Source organism: Sarcophilus harrisii, chromosome 6 (genome assembly GCF_902635505.1).
Source record: "Sarcophilus harrisii chromosome 6, mSarHar1.11, whole genome shotgun sequence".
Classification (NCBI taxonomy): domain Eukaryota; kingdom Metazoa; phylum Chordata; class Mammalia; order Dasyuromorphia; family Dasyuridae; genus Sarcophilus; species Sarcophilus harrisii.
Window position 1 is genome coordinate 236,859,831 of NC_045431.1, and position 23,149 is coordinate 236,882,979.

The 23,149-nt window shown below is 40.7% G+C and overlaps 1 protein-coding gene and 1 pseudogene across 1 annotated transcript in view; one reads left to right on the forward strand and one right to left on the reverse strand.

Annotated features, from left to right (window-relative positions):
- Positions 1-14,339, forward strand: LOC116420088 (annotated as a pseudogene).
- Positions 12,912-23,149, reverse strand: part of LOC100933516 (mas-related G-protein coupled receptor member A-like) — a 15,270-nt gene continuing 5,032 nt past the window's right edge. Inside the window, exon 2 of the mRNA XM_031942225.1 lies at positions 12,912-16,300. Coding sequence (XP_031798085.1) covers positions 15,317-16,276 — 960 coding nt within the window. The 5' untranslated portion in view covers positions 16,277-16,300 and the 3' untranslated portion in view covers positions 12,912-15,316. The remainder of the gene's footprint in view (positions 16,301-23,149) is intronic.

Genomic DNA, 23,149 nt, shown 5'->3' on the forward strand with positions numbered 1-23,149 from the left:
ATGAGCGGGCAGATAAATGACACGAGGCATGTGCCTTATGGGCAGGGGAATCGGAGCAGGGGCCACATAAAGGTAAAGGAGGACATCAGCTACTTTATTGTCATCAGTATGAGACCTGACATGCATGATGAACAGGGGTGCAGCTCAGACGATCTCTGGCCACTTTTTTACACAGTGGTTCTTTACCAGTCTTACCCAATCAGAGGTCTTCAGGGGTCTCTGGCCACCGCCTCCCAGAGCAGTGGTCTCACGTCCAACAGAGCATCCAAAGACAGAGGCTCACAAGCTCAAGATCTTTATTCCACATGTTCATATCCTGCCCTTGCCCTACTTCCTGGTCCCCACTCCTTATATCAGGTCTATGAGGTCACACTCACAGCCAATAAGAGAAGGAGACATCACCTGTTGATGATGCGATCTCAATACGACCAGAGCTTTGGCTCAGAAGGCGGCCTCACTGATCCCGGAGATCACATCCAGGTGCCTCAGACATTAAGGTCTCTTTACTTCCTGATTGGGCTGTGGGAGCTTCCTCTCCAGACCCTTACAACCCCTAACCTTGCATCATTAAGCCTCGGTGATCCCAGGGTCCCCTTCCACCCAAGGACTCCCCAAGGGCACAGGCGGAGCCTCTCACTTCTGCATTATGGGCACAGGTTACCTGACTTTCCTCACCCTTGAGCTGCTCCTGTTTCTATCTGAGGGCCTCTGCCTCTGGCCCATGTTCCACTGAGAGGGAGACTGAGAGTGTGATCCCTAGGATGGCTGGAGAAAACCCATCTTGGCGCCTGCCGTGAATCAGGATCCAGCCATCTCTCTGGGAAGTCACAGATCCTGGACCGAGCCCCATAAATTGTGTGGGAAGGGTGCTAGAGCCCCTTAGCCAAAGTGACACCTCAGGCATTTTCAGACAGCAACAGGAAGCATTTATTTGGTCCTTCCAAGGAGAGGTCCAAGCTCACCAGCTGAGCAGCTCCATATGGTGTGTGGGCCCAGGCTGGGAACAAGGAATGGCTTAAATAGCAAAAGACTTGGGTCCATTGGATGGAGTGAAAAGGAAGTAACTATTGACCAATGGTCATCAGTGCTGTCTATTTCCTGGGGGATAGTAATTTCCTGAAGCTGGGGTCTGAGCTTTTCTGCCTTACAGCCCTTTGAGAATAGGGATAATGTGACTTTCTGAAGTTTAGGCCTCAGTTCTTACAGCTGGGAAATCTTCACCTGGTTCCATTCACTAGTATTGCCTTTGGTGGCTGGGGCTTTCTCATCGGTCTGAGGGATCAGACAGATTGGTAAAATGGGGAATTTAAGGCACCAAGGAGTGGGAACCCCTGGGACATACCTCTCATATAATCCTGGAAGAGAAGAATCCAGGAAATCTGGGGATGAGTAAATGTTAGTGATCTGGGATCACCGGAGTATAGAGATTTCCACACTGGAATACAAAAGAGGTCACAAAAAAGATATTTACAAGAAACTCTAGTAAAGAAGCAGTAAAGAAATGGCGTTGTAGAAGAGATTCTTCTGCAGGAAGTAGGGAGGCAACAACTCTGTACTAGACAGAAAGGAAAGGAATTTAAAAGCAGTTTGTGTGTGTGTGTGTGTGTGTGTGTGTGTGTGTGTCCGTGTATTTCTCTCAGTCAGCTGAATTACAAAGGGAAAGATCTGGATATTTGTATATAAAACCCTTGTTTGTAAGTCTGTTAGTCTCTGTTTGCCTGTCAGGCATCTTGATGCAAACTGACCTGAATTTTTCTTAAGCTTTTCAAACTTCTCTTCCAAAGGGAATTGGGGAATGGCCAGGACCAATGTATTTGAACTTGTGTCCAGTTTGGCCTCTCCAAAGAATGACAGGCTCCCCCAAACCCTCCATTGCATGCTCTGGAAGAAACCTGAGTTTCTCTATAGATGGGTCCCTGCATTCTCCAATCTCCCCAGAGTCCCAAAAACCCTTCTCAGGAGACTCTGGACCCTGTAAAAGGGAGTGGTCTAACTCTAAATTTAGGTGGGATAGAGATAGAAGCCATTGCCACTTTGTGTAGGGCATATATCTCCACTTCTGGTCTAAGATAGTTTACCACTTCAAAAATTTTGGGGGAGTCCAAAAGCATGGAGTTTTTGAGGGGAAAGAGGAGTTTCCTTCCAAAAATGTGACAGGAATTTCTCTGCATGTTTAAATTTAAATTGTATTTGATAGAATTATTTTCTATTGATACATTTGGGAATAAAATTATAGAAATATGTATGTATTAATATTGAAGTATTGCTACTAGAAATTTACATCTGCATTTGACTTGATTTTAATTTTAAAAATGGATATTGAAAACAGTTCTCTGGTAACTTACTTAAAAAGGTCACCTGTTTGTATCTCTTAATTAAATTAAATATATTTAAGACACTATGTTGCTTTTTTTAAGGATGTTATTTATTTTAACAACAAAATTATATTGAATTTCTTCAAATCAGTTGATTAGGGGAACTTTGAAACTGTTCTGACTTTGGGTTAAAAGCTTGAGAAACTCTTCTTGAAGGGAGGAGGAAGTCTCCTGGAACTCTGAGAAACTCTCCTCTTAACAGGCCCACCACAGAGAATCAAGATAAAGTGGTTTCCTTCAGTTATCTAGGTAGGACCACTCCTACTTATGCCCAGCTAGAGATCTGGACCTGATAACTTTATTGAGTTGAAAATTGACTTAGGACCACTCCCAGTAAGTGATCTCATCTAGGCCTGGGGGCAGTGAGAGCACTGAAGGAATCTTATTTAGGTGAAACTTCAGTCTCAGATTTCCTTCTAAAAATGGCAATTTTAAACTCATTTCTTTGCAGAGGCCCAAAAAGCAGGACCATGCCAAGCTAAGGGACCTCTCCTTGGCATAGCTGCCTGTGAGGACCCCTGGCCACAGAGAAGACATTCTTCTCCGCATTAACCCCTCTTTATCTTTATGCTAGGATGTCTCCACATCCCTGTTTATCTCTCTGTCAGGACTTTGCCATTGAGGAAGTCAGCCTCCTAGCAAAAGCTGATTTCTCAGTGACAATAAACTTCTTTTTGCCAGTCTAACTTTTCGGGTTCATGAATTCTTTCACGAAGGACCTATCCCAACCAAAGAGGGGTTCCCACAACTCTCTGCACTGCCAATGACCTCATCAGTGTGAGAGTTGCATTTATATAAAAGTCAAGTCCTGAAATAGAAGAAAACAACTTGATGTAATTCTAAATTAGCAGAAGTCTAAGGATCAACTTGAATGATGTATGATCTCCTTAGACCACATCCGGAGAGTTCTCTTCAGTTCTAAATGGTTTTTTTTTTTTTTTAATTAAAGCTTTTTATTTTGAAAACCTATCCATGGATAATTTTTCATCATTGACCCTTGCAAAACCTTGTCTTCCAAATATTCCCCTCCTACTCCCCTAGATGGTAGGTAATCCAAATATATCAGACATGTTAAAATATATGTTAAATGCAATATATGTATACATATGTATACAATTATTGTAAGAGTTAAAAAGCCTCTAGAAGTAAGGAATGCAGTTCAAGGCATGTGGGAGGACCTGAGGGATGAGAGGTTCTGAAGCCCAGGCGAGTCTCACATGGAGGTAGGGCATAGCCCCAGGAGACGATGTCTGATCCCAGGTACCACTTCTCTCTCCTTAGTGCTCTCAAAGCCTAGCCCACCTCCCTCCTTCTTGGGCCAATCCTGTCATGACCTGCCTGTCCTGGTTCCTAGAGGACCTCCCTTTGCCCCCAGAACCTCAGGGAGGTATAAATATGTGCTATCTAAGAATAAAGTTCTCTTTCACTTCACCCCTACCTCCTGGTGGTCTGTCTCTATGGGATCCAGGTTGGTGCCCAAAGACAGGTTAAGTGTGACCTAGCTATGCCATTGAAGAACCGCATTAAGACTAGATTAAAAAGGAGCTACCAGGTTAGAGTAGTCCATAGGGGTGTAACAATTATCTTGCTGCACAAGAAAAATCAGATCAAAAAGGGAAAAAAAAGAAAAAGAAAACAAAAGACAAGTAAACAACAAGAAGAGTGAAAATCCTATGTTGTGGTCCACACTCATTTCCCACAGTCCTCTCTGGGTGTAGATGGCTCTCCCCATCACAAGATCATCGGAACTGGCCTCAGTCATCTCAATGTTGGAAAGAGTCAGATCCATCAGCATTGATCATCATATCATCTTGTTGTTGCCATTTACAATGATCTCCTAGTTCTGCTCACTTCCCTCAGCATCGGTTCATGTAAGTCTCTCCAGGTCTTTGAAATCATCCTGCTGGTTGTTTCTTATAGAACAATAATATTCCTTAACATTCATATCCCATAACTTATTCAGCCATTCTCCAACTGATGGGCATCCATTCAGTTTCATTTTCTAGTCACTACAAAAAGGGCTGCCACAGACATTTTTGCATATACAGGTCCCTTTCCCTTCTTTATGATCTCTTTGGGATATATGCTCAGTAGAAACACTGCTGGACGAAAGGGGATGCACAGTTTGATAACTTTTTGAGCATGGTTCCAAATTGCTCTCCAGAATGGCCTGATCCATTCACAATTCCAAAAACAATATATTTTCCCACATCTCCTCCAACATTCGTCATTATCTTTTCCTGCCATCTTAGCTAATCTGAGAGGTGTGTAGTGGTATCTCACAATCATCTTAATTTGCATTTCTCTGATAATTTGTGATTTGGCGCACCTTTTCAAATGACTAGACATAATCTCAATTTCATCCTCTGAAAATTGTTTGTTCATATATTTTGACCATTTGTCAATGAGAGAATGGTTTGAATTCTTATAAATGTCAGTCAATTCTCTCTATATTTGAGAAATGAGGTCTTTATCATAACCCTTGAATGTAAAAATGTTTTCTCAATATATTGCTTCCTTTCTAATATTTTGTGCATTAGGTTTTTTTGTTGGGGCGGGTATAAAAACTTTTCAACTTAATATAATCAAAATTATCTATTTTGTATTCAATAATGAACTCCACTTCTTTGCTCACAAATTCCTTCTTTCTCCACAGATCTGAGAGGTAAACAATTCTTTGTTCTTCTAATTTGCTTATAATATCATTCTTTATGTCTAAATCATGAACCCATTTCAACCTTATCTTGGTATGCGGTATTAGATGTTGGTCAGTGTCTACTTTCTGCCATACTAGTTTCCAATTTTCCAGGCAGTTTTTGTCAAATAGTGAATTCTTATCCCCAAATCTGGGATTTGGGGGTTTGTCAAACACTAGATTATTAAAGTAATTGACTATATTGTCCTGTGAACCTAACCTATTCCACTGATTGACTACTCTATTTCTTAGCCAGGACAAAACAGTTTTGATGACCGCTGCTTTATAATATAGTTTTAGGTCTGGCACAGCTAGGCCACCTTCATTGGCATTTTTTTTTTCATTATTTTCCTTCAAATTCTTGATTTTTTGTTCTTTTGGATTAACTTTGTTGCTATTTTTTGTAGCTCTGTAAAATAATTTCTTGGGAGTTTAATTGACAAAGCATTAAATAAGTAGATTGTTAGGTAGTATTGTCATCTTTATATATTAGTTTAACCTATCCATGAACACTTGATATTTTTCCAACTGATTAGATCTGACTTTATCTGTGTGGAGAGAGTTTTGCAGTTGTGCTCACACAGTTCCCGTCTTTCCCTTGGCAATAGATTCCCAGATATTTTATACCAGCAACAGCTATTTTGAATGGAATTTTTCTTTGTATCTCTTGCTGCTGGACTTTATTGATAGTATATAACAATGCTGATGATTTATGTGGATTTATTTTGTATCCTACAACTTTGCTAAAGTTGCAAATTTTTTCTACTAGTTTTTTGGTTGATTCTCTAGGGTTCTGTAATTACACCTTCATATAATCTGCAAAAAGTGATAATTTGGTTTCCTAATGACCGACTCTAATTCCTTTAATCTCTCTTTTTTTTTTCTGATTCCCAAAGCTAAAATTTCCAATACAATATTGAATAGTAATGGTGATAGTGGGCAACCTTGTTCCCGACCTTATTGGGAATGGTTCTAGTTTGTCCCCATTATACTATGTTGCTTTCTAAATTATATATTGGACAATTTGTAAATATTATATGGGCTATGCTCTGCTGGACATGTGGTACAAATTCTGTGACATTGGTTCCAAAGTTATTTAGATATTATCTATTTTCAGAATCTAAGTTTCTCTTGCTTTCTCCCTTTACTAAAATATATAGGATAGAGTTTATAAAATTTTATAGAAAGTTTTTTAAAAAGTGGTTTTAAAAACAAAGGACAAGAATGGTTGATTGTAAAAGTAATTGATAGGAATAAAAGGACAATAAAAAGCTTGTATTGGCATTTGGAAGAGTCAGGTTTGTGGGGCTGCACTGGTGACAATCTCAGGTGAACAGGGAAGCATTCTTCAGTTAGAACCTGGGCATTTGACCCTTTCCTGGCTTGTGTGAATTTGGAAACTTCTAAAGTAATTGACTTTGAATGGAACATTTAGCTAGAATCTCACAAACTAAAGAAAAAAAGTCAACCTGTGAGGCAATAATCAGTGCTATTTTCTCAATCTCCTTTTTAGGTACAAATTGAGCAATGATGTTTTCTGCTAAACATCTGGCCAATTTCCTCTTTTGGGATTTATCTCATATCAATATCATGTTTCCTCCCAAACTGACTTCCTTTGTTTCAGCTGATTCACTTCTTTTTGATGGGTTCCTTTCCTTAGTTCTACCTCAGAACTTTCCCATGAGGCATTTGAGTCCAAATACAACAGCCCAGTGCCCGACATAGTGGAATTTATTAGAAAGATCTCAAGAGATCTTTTCTGAAAGAGATGAGTGGAATGCTGGTCTGGCAATGAGGACACTTGTATATGACACTATCTCGTCCCCTGTGAGCAAATCACTGGCCTTCTGTAGATATTATTGTCTCATATCTAAAACTGGAGTGGGGGCAGAGAAAAAGAGAAAAACAGAGAAAGGAAGAGAGAGTCAGAGCAAGAGAAACAGAGAAAAAAAGACAGAAGCAGAAACAAAGACAGAAGGAGGGAAAGAAGAAGGAAGCAAGGGAAAGAGAGAGGAGGGAAAGGGAGACAGAGAGAGAGGGAGTAGGAGTGAAGGAGAGAGACAGAGATAGAGAGAGGTATTATGTCCGTGTGTGAGATTTGTGAGACATGAAAATTGATTCGTTCCTTTTTTGACAAGCAATAAGGTAATTTGTCCCATATCTGAATCACATAGAACAGCAATCAGATCTAGAACTAAGTCAGGCAGACTAAAAACAGAAAGGGGGAGAGGACACCAAGCTTCAGCATTGCCTGTGAGTTGAGAGAATCATTTTCTGTGATGGAGGAGAGGGGAATGATATGGGGAGGGAGGGGAGAAGACACTGCAGGACCAGGGGGTTGGGTAGAGGCCCTGAGGGCAACATGTCCTTGCAGACACTGCCCAGGAATGGCACCAGACTTCAGAGGAGGCCATTCCTTCTGCTGTTTTCCTCCTAGGGCCAACCACACCTGAGGCCTCAGACCACCCCTCCCAGGCTAGCTCTTCTCTCTCCAATCTCAGTGACACTTCAGTCCCAAGAGAGGAGACCCTGATTGACAGGACTGTGGGGAGAAGCTTTCTTTTCTTGGAGAGAGGATGCAGCTGGGACTGGTCAGAATAAAGAGTGGGATTGCTTTTATGGGGCCTCCTGCTGAGTTCTCATTGGTCCTCCCTGCTTATCTTCTCCCCTAAGTCATGGCTCATTCAGAGATGATGAATCGGGCTGCTTCCATGCATGGAGTAACTCAGTGCTGAAGGAACAGATGCTTTGAAATGAAGCCATTGTCCCTGGGTGTAGATGGAGAGACTTTGATTCTCCATAGACATCTAAGGAGAGGAAAAGAACTTCTTTCTTAGACTGTTGATTCAAATCCCCTTTGAGACAAATGGTCCACTCTGTCTCCAGATTTCCCAAATTAAGGGATATGTGTTCTTTGCTCCTGTCCTGTTGCTATTCCCAGGTGGAAAGTAGCTTCAGTTGGACCCCTTTGTACCACCAACTCTGGCAGCCTTTTTTGCTTCTACTCTCCTGATGCAATGGCCAAACACCAGCCTTCCAGCAAATGTGTTCAGGTATAAAGCAATCTTCTGATTTCCTGAGGTCCAAAGTCCAAGGAGTGGACCTGACTGTGAGCAAGGAAACCTTCTTCATCAGCAAAGAAAATATTAACCAGAGAAGCGGTACACGTTTTGGGTCATTTTACTAAAATTTCCCCTGCATCTCTATATCAGTTCTTCCTTTCGTGCCTCTCTTGTATGGAATAACTCCTCCTTTTTACCTTTGCCTCCCAATGTTGATTTTTAGACTCACTCCATAATATTCAATCCAGCCTCAACCTTTGTTTCAAAGTACTGGGTAATGATTTTCGACCTAAGAATAATATTGATAACATTTTCATTGATTGGAATTATTAATTTAATGTTTGAATTTGATGAGTTCCTTATAATTAGTCTTTCCTTATATTTCTTCTGAATCATCTATATCAAAATTTCCATTTAATTCTGATATTATCATTGGGTCATTTTACTAAATTTTACTAAATTTAGACAAATATCTAAAAGTCTCTAAGTTTATTAAATGTCAAATTTTTAAATGAAAAATTAGGGGGTAGCTAGTCGGTATAGTGGATAGAGTACCAGTCCCAAAGTCAGGAGGACCTGAGTTCCAATCTAGCCTCAGATACTTAACATTTCCAGGTTTTGTGACCCTGGGCAAATCACCTAATCCCAATCATGTCAGCCAAAAAAAAATAATATCTATAACTTTGCTGGTACATTAAAATAAAAGCAGATAGAAAAATGAAGTAAAAATCAGCACCCAACAATATGTTGTTTACCAGAAACACACTTATAAGTAAGAGATATACAGAGTTAAAATGGAGAGTGGTAAACAATTTACTGTGCTTCACCTGATGGAATAAAGATGGGAATAGCCATCATGATCTCAAACAAAATTAGGGCTAAAATAGATTCAATTAAAAAAGATAATTTCATTAGCTATATTTTGATATGAGATAATGAGTTCTGTACTGAACTATATGCACCAAATACAATGGAAATGGATTTTTATTTTACTTTTTAATAATAACTTTTTATTTTTGAAATACATGCAAATATAGCTTTCCATATTCACCCCATGCAAAGCCTTGTGTTCCAAATTTTTCTCCTTCTCTTTTCCCTAGACTACAAGTATTCAATATATGTTAAATATATGTAATTCCAGAAACTAACTTTTAAAAAGTTAATGAACTATACATATTAATACATTAATAGTGTGAGTCTTTAATATTTGGCATTGAGAATGGTAAATCTAACCAAAAGTAAATAAGAAAAAAGTTAAGGCAATGGATAGAAATTTAGATAAACTAGATGTATGTGATAGCTATCTGTAAAGAATTGACTAGAAATAGAAATAAATAAACCATTTTTCCTCAGCACTTTATGATACCTTTAAAAAGATTCACATCTATTGGGACATAAAATTTTATAGTTAACATCAGAAATATTTAAAATATCTTTTTCAGATCACAATGCAATAAGAGATACATTTAATAAGTGACCACAGAAACACAGATTAAAAATTAATTGGCAATGAAACAACGTAATCTTAAAGTATGAGTGAGCTACAGAATAACTCAAAGAAACAATAACTTGATTTAAGAAATACCATAATGAGACAACATTCCAAAACCTGTGGGATACAGGCAAAGCAAGAATCATGGGAAAATTCATATCCTTAAATACTTACATCAATAAAGTAGAGAAAGACAAACCAATGAATTGGGCATGCAATTAAAATGGGAAAAAGAACAAGTTGAAAATCCCCAATCACATTAGCCACTTATTTATCTATTTTAATGAAAAAAAATAGAGAAGGAAACCACATCACTAATATTAAAAATGCAAAGTGTTTAAACTATCTCTAATAAAGATGAAATGAAATCAACTGTAATAAGTTATTTTGTCCAATCATATGTCTATATATTTAGCAATTTAAGTGAAATGGAAGCATATTTATAAAAATATAAATTGCCTAGATTAAAAGTAGAAATAGAATAGCTATATACACACTTGATGTATGTATATGTGTATGTATGTATAGATATTTTTACCTTTTATTTTTTCAAATACATGCAAAGATAGTTCTTAATATTAACCCCTGTAAATACTGTGTTCCAAATTTTTCTCCTTCTCTCTTCATCCCCCAAATAGTAAGCCATCTGGTGCAGGTTCAACATGTGCAGTTCCTCCAAACATACTTCCATATTCATCATGCTACATGAGAAAATCCAGGTCAAGAGGGAGAAAGAAAAATGTGAGAGGAAAAAAAAAGGAAACAAAAATCACAGCAAATATGTGAAAATACTATGCTTTAATCCAGATCTAGCATCCAGAATTCTGTCTCTTGCTGCAGATGGCAGTTTCCATCATTGGTCCATTGGAATTCCTTGAATCACCACACTTCAAAAGAGATAAGTCCATCACAGTGGATCATCACATAATGTTGTTGTTACTGTGCCAATGTTATCTTGGTTCTGCTCACTTTATCCAATAGTAGTCCATGCAAGTCTTTCTAGTCTGCTTATCACTTCTGATAGAATAACCACACACCATCACATTCATATACCACCTATTGCCACTACAGAAAGGGCAGATACAAAGACTTCTGTACCTATGGGTCTCCTTCCCCCTCCATGACCTTCAGGGAATACAGACCCAGTACAGACACTGCTGGGTCAAAGGGCATGCACAGTTCTATAGTCCCTTGAGCATAGCTCTAAATTGCTCTCCAAAATGGTTGGACCATTTCACTGTTCCATCAACAATGCACCAATGTCCCAGTCCTCCCACATTCCCTCTAACATTCATCACTATCTTTTCCTGTCATCTTAGCCAATCAGAGATGGTACCTCAGTTGTTTTAATTTGCATTTCTCCAATCAAGAGTGATTCAGAATATTCTTTCACATCATTAGAAATAGTCTGAATTTCTTTATCTGAAAATTGTGTTGATATTCTTTGATCATTTATCAGTGGGAGGATGGCTTGTATTTTACAAATTTGAGCCAATTCTCTTCATATATGCTAGAAATGAGAAAATCCTTTTCTTAAACACTTGTTGGTTTCCCCAGCTTTCTGCTTCCCTTCTAAACTTGGCAGTATTGTTTTTATTTGTGTAAAGCCTTTCAATTTATTATAACCAAAATTATCCCTTTTGCCTTTCACGATGCTCTCTAGTTCTTTTTTGGCTTAAATTCCTCCTTTCCCCAGAGATTTGAGAGGTAGACTGTTTGTTGTTCTCATAATTTGCTTATGGTATCATATGTTTATGTTTATACCTTGAACTCATTTTAAACTTATCTTGGTATAGGGTGCTATGAGTAGACCTATTTTAGAAAAAGAAATTGAACAGGCCATAAATGAACTTTTAGGGGAAAATAATACCTGGTAAAAATGGATCTATAAGAGAATTTTCTCCAACATTCAAAATTAACTAATTTTAATATTAAATAAATTGTTTGGAACAATAGGCAAAGTGGGAATTTTAGCAACCTCCTGTTAAGAAATAAATATGATATGGAATATCAGACCCACAAATGGTAAAAACAGAGGAAGAAAAATATAGACTAATTTCACTAATGAATATGGAAGCAAAACCACTAAACATTGGCTAAAAATTATAACACTGTATTAAAAAGATTACTTTATGACAAAGTGGGTTTTATATCAGAAACACATATAGGATGTTTTAACCTGAAGAATCTTATCAACATAATTGATTATATGAATAATAAAAATTTTAAATTATCATGTGATCCCCCTATTCTATGTGTAGACCACGTAAAATATGGGAACTGAAAGGATTGAGGATGGAGTAAGGTCATTATCTCTGGAGAAATCAAATGGAGGCGACCTTCTCTGGGAGAAGGAGGAAGCACGGCAGTGGGGTGGCGGAGGATTGAAGCTCGCCCTTGGCTGCTCCGGCACACGTCCTCCCCTTGGAGGAGGGAGGAGCTGAGCACTGAGTCCTGGCAGCCGAGCGCAGTTGCGGGGGGACCAGAAGGAGCTCCAGTCGGTTCGCAACACCCTGGGCCCCAACTCCCCGGAGGAGAAATAGGGGTCCCGGGGAATTTAAACCAGAGTCCCCGGAAGGGGAGGAAAAGGAAGGAGGGAACAACAGGTCCTTGCGCTCCCAGCACAGGATTAGTCAGGACTTGAATTTGCGAGGAGAAGAGGAAGCCCGCTCCCCTCCCCCCATGTCCCTGCGCCCCAAAAGCGGTACCAGCAGGGACGGTAAAGTTCAAGTGTTACAACACCTGGGAACGACCAAAGTAGGACGGGCAGGAACTTGTGAGGGAAGGGAGGCAGCGCCGGGGCAGGAGCAGCACTAGCGAGGATGGCAGAGAGCGCAAGGAGGAGAAACGCGTACTGGGGACCAGGGCCCGCGGAGGGGAGCGGCTGCCCGGGTCAACTACGCGGCTGAAGGGGAGGATGAGGACACGCCACGCACCGCCCAGGTGCTGGGGATAAAGGGCCGATTGTCTCCTCCGGTCCACCGGGCAAGGAGGTGTGGGGAGAGGAGAAGCTGGTGCCGAGGGCCCAGCGCCTAGCGCCCAACCGGGCCGGGTCGCTGCCATCTGCGCCAGACCCTGGCACCCACGGACCGTGCCCACTGCCCGGAGCAGATCTGCGGCCCCTCCAGCCGCGTCCTCTAGGAAAGAGGCTGGAGAGAAAGAAAGAAGGAGGAGGCTGGAGATTGGAATATGGTTCGGCAGCTGCTCAGAATGAAGAAGCGAATTAAAGGACAACTACTGGACTAGAAGGAAGGGGGGGAAGCAAGTAAAGTGAGTCCCGCGGGGGAATGTGCGGCAGATGGCGGGATTCAAAGCTTGAAAGTTTAAAAAGGAAAATGGAAGGAATGAAGACAGAGTTAGGAGCAAAACCTCTGGCTTTACAAAGGATCCGGGTGACTCACGCCCTTGAGAAAAAGTTGGGAAAAGGGGATGGTGATTTTGAACTAATCTTGGCAATTATGAAAAACATTTTATCTGTTAATGGTTCTATCCTGAAACCCAGCAGCTGATTCGGGACCTGGAAGAGAAAATGCTGGAAGTTAAGAAGAGATTAATGCTTTAAAAAGCTGGAGAAGAAAAGGGACTAGAAATGAAGGCTGAGAATAAAATGAAAAAAGGTGAATTAAACCTCCTGAGTTGCTAATTAAAATGAAGGAAAACTTACACAAGCAGATAGACACACAACTATCATTTTTCAAAATGTTTCTCAGGTAAGTCACGAGATGATGATACCATGAAAGAATATAGTCAGCGAATATGGAACAAGACAAAGCCCATAAATCCCAAGCTTTACTACCACCACTTTCTTCAAATGATTCGGAATCCCAAATCTTCCACATTGTGATGGCGTTTCCTAGACTTCTCCTGCAGGATATTGGTGACAGCAAACAGGAGGAGCACAAAGGATGATCCCAGCACTTGCTAATTACCTGTCCTCTGTGGTGAAATGGCAAAGAATCAGTCACCCTTTTATCTGCAGTCTCTTCTGCTGCCACCTTTGATACCAGACTTGCTTTGGACCAAGACCTACCGAATGTTCCAGGGCCCACCAGCTGGGCTGTTGGTTGTAAGACCAATGAGGCCATAAAATCTTCACCCCTACAAAATCCTCTGCTAAGGGGCTTTTCTTTGGAAATGGGAAGGATTCTCCTCTACCTTCATCCAGACATTCAGGATTGCCAGTCAGCTAAGGATCCTTTCCATGTAAAAGCATTAACCCTAGTTACTCAGAATTTCCAGTTGTTATTAGAGGGCAAAGTTTCTCCCAACAGCTTCACCTCCATGATTCCCCAAAGCTCTGTCTGGAAAGTCTAAATTTTCACAAGGGAAAAGTAATTGGCCAATGGTCACTTCTCTAGGATGTATGGAGCTCCTAGTTGGGACAAAGACTTTGAAACCCAGACAACTCCAAGAAGTTGATGGAATGAGTCCAATAAAACTATATTTGAAAGCAGTCTATTATAAGGTGCACTTGGAGGAACTGAGCACTGAATGTAAATGGAAAGGAACCATCAATACCTGGCCAGCCGGCTCCTAAAGCTTCTGCTCCAGGACTCCCCTCCTTGCTCCATCCCAAGGTGGGGCTGAGAACAGAAGCTTGATTGATTTAAAAAAGCAGTTTGTGTTTGTGTGTGTGTCTGTATTTTTGTCTTCTGTGTTCCTCTTAGCTGAATTACAAAGGAAAAGATCTGGCTATTTGGGATTAAAAAAAAAAAAATCTAATCAAATGGAGGCTCAATGATTTCTTCCAGGATATTTCACAGGAAATAGTTGTTCTCTCTTTCTCTGTATGTATGTGTTTGTGTTTCTTTTTCCTCTATTCTTCAGGATAGGGACAGTGACCATTTGTTTTAGAAGTCTTCCTCTGGACTATTGACACATGAACCTTTACCCTGAAGTCCCTAGATACAGGAACCTCCAGCAAGTTACAGAGCTCCAAAGTCTGGAATTAGATCTGAATTCAAATCCAGTCTCAGATAATTACTAGTTTTGACTGAGCAAGTGATTAAACCTCTGCCTGTGTCTGTTTCCTTAAGTGTAAAATGGATGTGTGGAGAACACATCCCTTCCAGCTATATTGTGAGGATTAAACCGGATTTTTTTTTTCTTTGCTGAGACAATTGGGCTTAAGAGATTTGCCCAGAGTCACACAGCTAGGAAGTGTTAAGTATCTGACACCAGATTTGAACTCGGGTCCTCCTGACTTCAGGGCTGCTGCTCTATCCAGTGGGCCACCTTTCAGCCTCTAAATGCAATATTTTGAAGGAACTTAGTTCAGTTCCTGGTATAGTCTTGTTGTTCAGTCATATAACCCTATCTGGGGTTTTCTGGACAAAGATACTTGAGAGCTTTGGCATTTCTTTTGATAGTTCATTTTACAGATGAGGAAACTGAGGCAGAGTTGAGGGACTTGTGCAGGGTTATACAGCTTACGTTCTTAGACTAGATGTGACCTCAATTCTTCCCATTCCAGGCCTTAGAGTTCTGTCCTTTTTGGATATATTTGGATATATTGTATGCCTGGCATACAATAGGCACCTAATAAATGTTCATCACCTAGAGTTCACATCTTAGGCAGCCACATAAATAATGGCAGGGGAATCCTGATTTTCCTCCCAGGGAGGGGGGAGCTGCTACTGGGTCTGGAGCAGGGGGCTCACTTCAAGGGCTGCTGTATCTGAACATCTTAAGTTTAGACTGTGATCTCCTGGTTGCTGGTGTGGGGGGTGTTTGTTGTCCCTCCTCCTAACTCCTGCTCATCCCCAAGGGCCCTCTGGAGCACCTCCCTGAGAGGCTCCCTCCGCTTATTCCCTAGTCTGCCCACGAAGAAGTAAATGAGGGGGTTCACACTGCTGTTCACACAGGCCAAGGCGTCATAGGGCCAACAAGACACGTTTAATTTGAAGTAAACATTCATGAAATCCAACACCCCCCAGGGCAGGCCGCAGAGCAGGAACATGAGGACCGTGAGCATGACCAGGAGGTAGAGCCTGGGGGGCCGCCGGCGCCGGGAGCTGCACTGGACCCTCAGCAGCAGAGTCAGGCTGGACACGCACAGCACCGGGGTGAGAAGGAGGAGCCGCGCACCTGCGATCAGGAAGATATAAATCACTTCATAAAAAGTAAACAAAAGAACAAAAGAAAGTAACCAGAGCGTCCCGATCAGAGCCCAGAGGACAGCGCAGACCGCGGCCGACGTGTCCTCGGGGCGGCGACATCGGTACCAGAGGGGGAAGAGCGCGCATAGACAGCGCTCGGTGCTGATCGCGGCCCGGAGGCTCAGGCCCACAGTGTAGAACAGATATTTGAGGAAGAACAGTATTACCCATGTTAAATCCCTAAACTTTCCAAAACACGGATGTATGGATTTAAGAAAGGAACCACAAAGGAAGAGGGCGTCGGCCGCCGCCAGGTTGAGGATGTAGACGGAAAAGTGATTCCTCGGGATGCGGAAGCCCAGGAGCCACAGGACGGCACCGTTCCCCAGCAGCCCAAGCAGCGCAATGAGCAGAGAGGGGATGTTCATCCGGTCATAACAGAGAAATCTTTTAAATAAACTCTTATTTTCATTGTAGTCTGTTGAATTGTTGGAATAATATCCTGGACATTCAGGCGTGGGGGACACCGTCATGTTGGGTGGTCCGCGCTCCATGGATCCCTGCTCCTCTCCGACACCCTGGGGACACAGAGACAGAGAAGGACATCAGGCTATGCCTCTCTCTATCTTCTCTGCCTTTTTCTAGGATGCCCCTAGGGGGCGCCACAGTGCATAGAGGTGGGTCTAGGGAAAAAATGAATTACAATCTTGTATTGGAAACTTACTAGTGAGAAAAATCATCATTTCACGGATATTAATAACTAATTATTCAATTAGGGTTAAGAATTTCCCTTCCTATTTCTTCCTCCAGAAACCAGTCCCTTGTAGGTTATTCCACCAACTCTAAAGGACATCCCTGATGCATGAATTGGCTCAAATCCTTGAGGTACATGATTTTCCATCACTAAAGAGAAGCTTACATAGGTTATTATTACCCGGATCACTGTTCGTGGTTCATTGGCTGGAGAGATGGATGTCTTTGTCCAGATATCTGGAGGCAGCTAAAGCTCCTCATACCCTCAACAGGTGGAGAAGAAGACTCTTGCCCAGTTCCTGGTCCACCCCCTCAGGGCTTCTTGGTTTCCACCCTCAGGTATAGCCTCCTTTCTAAAGACTTTTGAAGAATTCAATACTCTTCAGAGGCATCCTTGGCTTCCAGCCAAGATCCTGATCTCAATGTCTTATTTCCTAGCCATCATTAAAAAACTGATTATTTATTACCCTCAAATTGTCTCCTGGACTTGTCATTACTTATATTGTGTATGACCCTGGACATATTATTCAACATTTGTGTCCCTCGGGTTCCAAATTGCAAAATGAGACCAAAAATAGCAGGAACCTCACATTGATCTTTAGATCCAATGAGGCAGTGTTTGTGGTGTGCTTAACACTGTGTCTAGGACACAAGTAGGTCATTAGAAAAAGCTGGTTTCATTTTCCCCTTTGCATCTCCCTCTTGTCATGATGTGACAGAGAAGTATAGAAATGAGTCTTTTAGAGAAGATGGGGGTACATGTGTCTCACCTTTCTTCTCTGACCACACTCAAATTCACCCTTTGTTTCCCTCTCTCTTCTCCTCTTTATTTAGTACAAGGGGATTTGGCTTCCTTCTCAACCCAATGTGGACAGGCCTAAGGGTGGACTGAACCACTTCATTTAAAACAATGGACATTAGTTAATTCATTTCATGAATGTATGCATGCCATTTTCTTTACTCTTTTATTAATTCATAAATTCAGTCCATCTAATAGACATTTTCATTCATTCTAAATGAATTAATCCATTGATTATTCTTGGATACAATCCTTTTACTTTGTTCTTTGAAACATTATATTCCAAAATCTACTGTCTTTTAGTATAGAACCTACCAGGTCTTATGAAATACTGATTATTTTCCTCAGTATTTAATTTTTTTTCCTTGTTTCTTACAATATTTTCTCTTTTATTTGGACATTTTGAAACAAGGCTATGACATTCCTGTAATTTTCTTCATAGGATCTCTTAGAGTGGATGGTCAGTAGATTCTATTTCTACTTTACTTCCTTATTCTATAATGTATCCAGATTCTTTTTTATTATTTATTTTTATTTTATTAAAATAAAAATACATTTTTATTATATTATTTTTTATTAATCCTATATTAATATAGGATATTAAAAGTATCCTATTAAATTTTGGGTAGTTTGACAATTCTCATATTGTCTTTTCTCAATCTGTTCTCCAGATCACTTGTTTTTCTATCAGATTTTCTTAATTTTTCAATCTTTTAATGGAATTTTATTCCACTTTCCCAATCCTAATTTTCAAAGAGTTATTTTCTTCCAGTTCTATCCACCAGACTTATGGATTAGAAAGATGGGTGTGCTCACTGGGTAGTACAGAGAATAATGAAGCCCTTAAATAGATAGGCATTGATAAGAGGTCACAATCCTTCAAAGTCTTCAGTGCTGAGGAGAAATTCACCCATGGAGAGTAAGGATTTAGATGAGTCCAGCTGCACAACAATAATACTACTAACTAACCCGATATCAGTAGCCTCTGAAAATCCCAAGATAAAGAGGTTTTGATTAAGTGCTGGATGTCCAGAAGGGGTGAAGGGAAAGAGACCTAAAGGAATGGGGAGACTTTCCGAGATGCAGGGTGTCAGGGATAAAAGGCACAATGTAATGGTTCCTTTAAGATCAAATGAAGTAGTGGCCTGTAATTTATGGAGCAGGTCACATCCTAATAAAAGTCTCAAGGACTAAGACAAAAGGGTGAAAGGTACTGATCCTACCATAAAAAGGAAGAGAGGTTCTGAGATATAGGCTGGAATGTTCTTCTTAGCAATCTCCCCAGCTGAGATACACTCTTCACTCTGGGGGGAGGAGAGTGGGGAAAGGAGCCCGGTTTAACACTGAGAATGTGGCACTAGTGTCAACCAGAACAGACCGTTCTTGGCCCTGTATGAGCAAGGAGCCACTTCCAACAGGAGTCAGCAGCATGGTGGCCTGAATATCCCCCTCCTTGTGCCAGCCCTCCTGCTGCCCCTGCCTGTAGCTGGATCATGCTGAGTGAATAGGGATAGAGTGCGAGTCCTTCAGGGTTGTCTGGGGGCTTTCTCTTTTGTTTGCAGCATCTCCTTCAGCTCCCTCTTACATTCTTTCCTCCCATGACTTGCTTTTCCACAAGTAAAACAAACTCCTGCACTGCTTGATTTTGATGATACAGAGTAGAGACAATAAGAAATGAGCTGCTGCCCTGCAGAAGGGCTGCAAGGAAAGATTTCCTTTTTGCTTCCCCAAGTTCCTTTTTATTGTTTTTATCTTGCTCTGCAAGAGAAACTGCCAGCTGTGCTGCGGTCTCAAGGAGGAGCCCAGTGAATTGCCAATCAAAATTAGACTGGTTAATTTCCCTAACTAAGGTAACCATTAATTGATATAGTTCCAGATACCCGGATGTGTATGAATACAGGGTGAATGGGAATTGCTCAGCAAAGCCTGTGGGATCCTCCCTGGGGAAGAGATACTCCTTGGTAATAAACTGGCATTCTCCATGCAGCCAGAGCTTCAAAGCATAGGTCCTGACCAAGTTTAATTCATCACTTTCAAAGTGAAGAATACAGTTTGCAAATTGGAAGCTCTCCCAGGCAGGAGATCTCTTGTTGCAGGGAAAATAGAGATTTTATGCAAAACTATGAATGGGAAGGAAGGGAGAAGGCAGATTACAATTATTTCTAGAGTTTGATCAATTTCTCACTGATGCAAAACGATTTGGATATTCTCCAGTTCTGTAGGAACAGTTCTTAATTGATTGTTTGAAATTCTTGGGGTTGTAATGGATAAGATTTGCTATTTCCTTTTAGGGACAGAGGGTGGGGATTTCACAAATACTAGCCTCAGGCGATGGACTCCCTATAGCCTTCAAGGGCTGATAAAGCTTCCTAAATGGTGTTTCTCTGGTAAAGACTGATTCCCTTTAAACATTAACCTACATAGTAGGGCATAACAGGAAATATTTTCGAGTGGTGTGGCCCCATTATCCCCAATGCCCTGGTCTTTCCCATCATTCTTGCCTACTTAGCAGCCTAGTTCTACAAGTAGGGTTGTAGTTACTACATAGTTCCTATAACAGGTACCCAGGTACCCAGGGGCTCTTTTCTAGTTCTGATGGAACTTTTCAGAAAGAGAAAGCCTCGGCTTTCCATGAAGATCCTAGATTTCCTTAGACTTCAGTTTTGTATTAGAGTGAAGTTTGGACTGGCAGGAGCTAAGGAAAAAAAATGTATACACACTTAGGAAGACAGATATTTACATATATGTATAATTATTCATTCACAAAATACCTACCTACATTATAAACAGACATATATGAACATATAAGAATGCACACATAAGCATACAATATAATATGACCATTTAGGTGCATACTTCTATTTCTATTTATGCCAGGTTCCGCAAATAGTTTTTGGCTATTCTGTGATTTTGGAGGGAGGGAAATTCTCTTCATTTTCATTAACCTCTAATTCGATGTCACTGTTTCTTCAGTTATTAAGAAATTATTTTTAAGAGGAAGCTTCCATATGCATTATTACAATACAGAAAATATGTATATACAGAAAAAACAGAAAATAAACAGACATGTATTCATATGCCAGCACATTTATGTACATATGGGCACACATAACTATAATAATATGATATATATATATATATACAGCACTTCACTCTTTAGTCAAATGAAGGTCCAACACACAAGAAGTATTTTATGGAACTCCTACTAAGAGCTAGAAAGTCTTCTAATTGCTGGGGATAAAGAGAAAATACAAAGCAGTTTCTGCTTTCAAAGAGCTTACTATAGAATTGGGTATAATAAAAACATGCATGTAGATATATTCAGAATAATGTATATATGAGCTCTAGAAATGTGTGAATTGTGTAAATATATCAACTTGGCTCACAGGTGGAAGGCCAGATATAATCTGAGGTCAACTCCACATCTGAAGAGAGTAGATCCACCATCCTGACATGACCATACAAAGATCACCAGAAACAGTGAGTAGCAGGTGTGGTATTTGTCTAAGCAAAAGCCAACAGAAATCAGAGAAGTTCTAAAGTTGAGAATGTACCAAAGAAGGGTCTAGAGGAGGTGACCTCCTTGATTCAGAGAGAGATGGGATCTCAGCTTAGATCAGGAGAGGGAATTCTCTCCTGGGGGAAGTCTGCTTTTAGGGGCCTCTAAGGCTACAAGCCTTGGGATTCTAGGGACTTGGAGAGTCAGGTTTTCTAATGAGTTTACAGCTTGAAGGGCCTGAGGGTGCCATTCTATCTCTATCTTTAACTGCCTTTCTAGAGGATCTCTCTTGATCTGCTTCCAATCACTTCATGGTGAGTATGAAACACCACACTCAGCATTCTCTCATAATTAAGGACCGGGATTCTCTTTCAAAACAATAGACTCAGTACTCCACAAAGGCCTATTTTGGGTCACCACTCATTGGAGCTTTAAGGTGAAACTAGGTAAAAGACAATATTGAGGTGGAAGGCAGCAGGAATTGAAGGATGATTAATAGAGTCAAGATTTGCTTGAGCTGAGTCTTCAAGTACATGAAGAATTCTGAGGGAGGGGAGTGGGGAGAGACCCATAAATGCTCAGCTGAGAGAGCCAGCTAGATATAATGGGAACCAACAAGAGGCAATTCTGGCTGTGCTGGTGTGAGTGTGGAGAGGAGGGCAGCCTGATAAAGCTGGGAAGATGGTTCTGGATTAGTTAGTAAAGACTGTTCATCCCAAACAGGGAAGTACCTATTGGATCTTGGTGATGAGAGAGAGTCTGCTGAAATTGGAGAGTGATATGTGCTGATGTCTGGTAGTAAAACAGATTTGGGTGCTGAAGGCTGTCATTGTCTCTGAGGGGAGAGATGGGCTGGAACTTAGGGATGTCCTGCAGGTAGAAACAAGACTTGGAAATAATTTGAATACATAGAGTTAGTGAGAATGAAGAAGCCAAGATGACTCTAGAGTTTCCTCTCTGCTCATTCCCAATTCAGACCTGACATCCCAGCCTTCAGTTCTCCCTAGTACTTAGACAACAAACTCCTTGGTTTCCTGCCTCTACTTGTAGCCTCAGGAATGGCAGAATCAGAAGCAAAATTGGCATTGAATCTTATCTCTGTATAATTTTACTATTTTTTATATTCTCTTTCTCTTGCTACTTCCAAGTGATTCATAATATAAATTTTTGAAGAACAAAGACTTACTTTAAAATTGCTTTTCTAAAGACAAGAAGACTAAGTGAGAGACATTGGTACTGGAGGGGTCAGAACACACTGCTGATGGGGCAGCCAGGAAGAGTGCTGGGTCTGGACTCAAGAAGACCTGCCTGACTCCTAATCCACTCTCAGATACTTCCTGGCTGACCTTGTACAAGTCACTTAAGCAGTATCTCAGTTTACTGAATTGTAAAATGGAGATTATATAATAACATCTACTTCCCAGGTTGGTGTGAGGATCAAATGAGATAAGTTTATAAAGTGCTTAGGAAATGGGTAGCAAATAGTAGGTGCCTAATAAATGTTTATTTGTGTTCTCCCTCCCTTCCTTATCCCTATTATTCTCTCTGGACCATTCATCCAGGATATGCACTAAAAAGTAATTATTTAATGTGAGAAGGGAAATAGGTTTTTTAAGCTTCTATTGTATATGTCTAAATATGTTAGATACATATTTATAAATATATATGGAGAGAGAAGGAGACAAAGAGAGTCAGAGAGAGAGATATATAGAGATTCAAAGGAAAAGGTAAAGAACAAAAGCATCAATACAAAACTTACTGTATGCCAGGAATTCTGCTAATGATATTAAAAATATTATTCCATTTGATCCTCATCCCAATCCTGTGAGGTAGATGCTATTATTGGTAAGTTGAGGTAGGAAGAGGTTTATTGTCTTGCCCAGAGTCACATGTCTAGGAACTCAGAATGAATTTGAACTCAGACCTTCCTGACTCTAGGCCATGCTCTCTATCCACTGTATTGCCCAGTTTCCTAGATAGATAAGTGTAAGGGGCTGAAACTCTGACTTGATGCACTGAGGTCGGACAACCAAGCACTTAAGGCTAATTACCGATTTGACAATACTCTATTAGCATATGCTTGGAAAATGACCTTTCCAACTATTCTGTGCTGGTTCAATCGTTTGGTGTATACAGAGAATTGTAGGAGGGACTAGGGGGTAGAGTAAGACTAGCCAGAGCCACTTTTGATGGTAGATGAGGAGAAAGGAGGTCGTGGAGATCCTATGTCCATCCCCTTCACTTCTATCCCTAAAGACAAAGAATAAAGACCAGGGCCCTGGAGTCAGGAGGACTTGAGTCCAATGCAGCCTCAGACATTTAATACTTCCTAGCTGGGTGACCTTTGGCAAGTCACTTAACCCCAATTGAATTGCC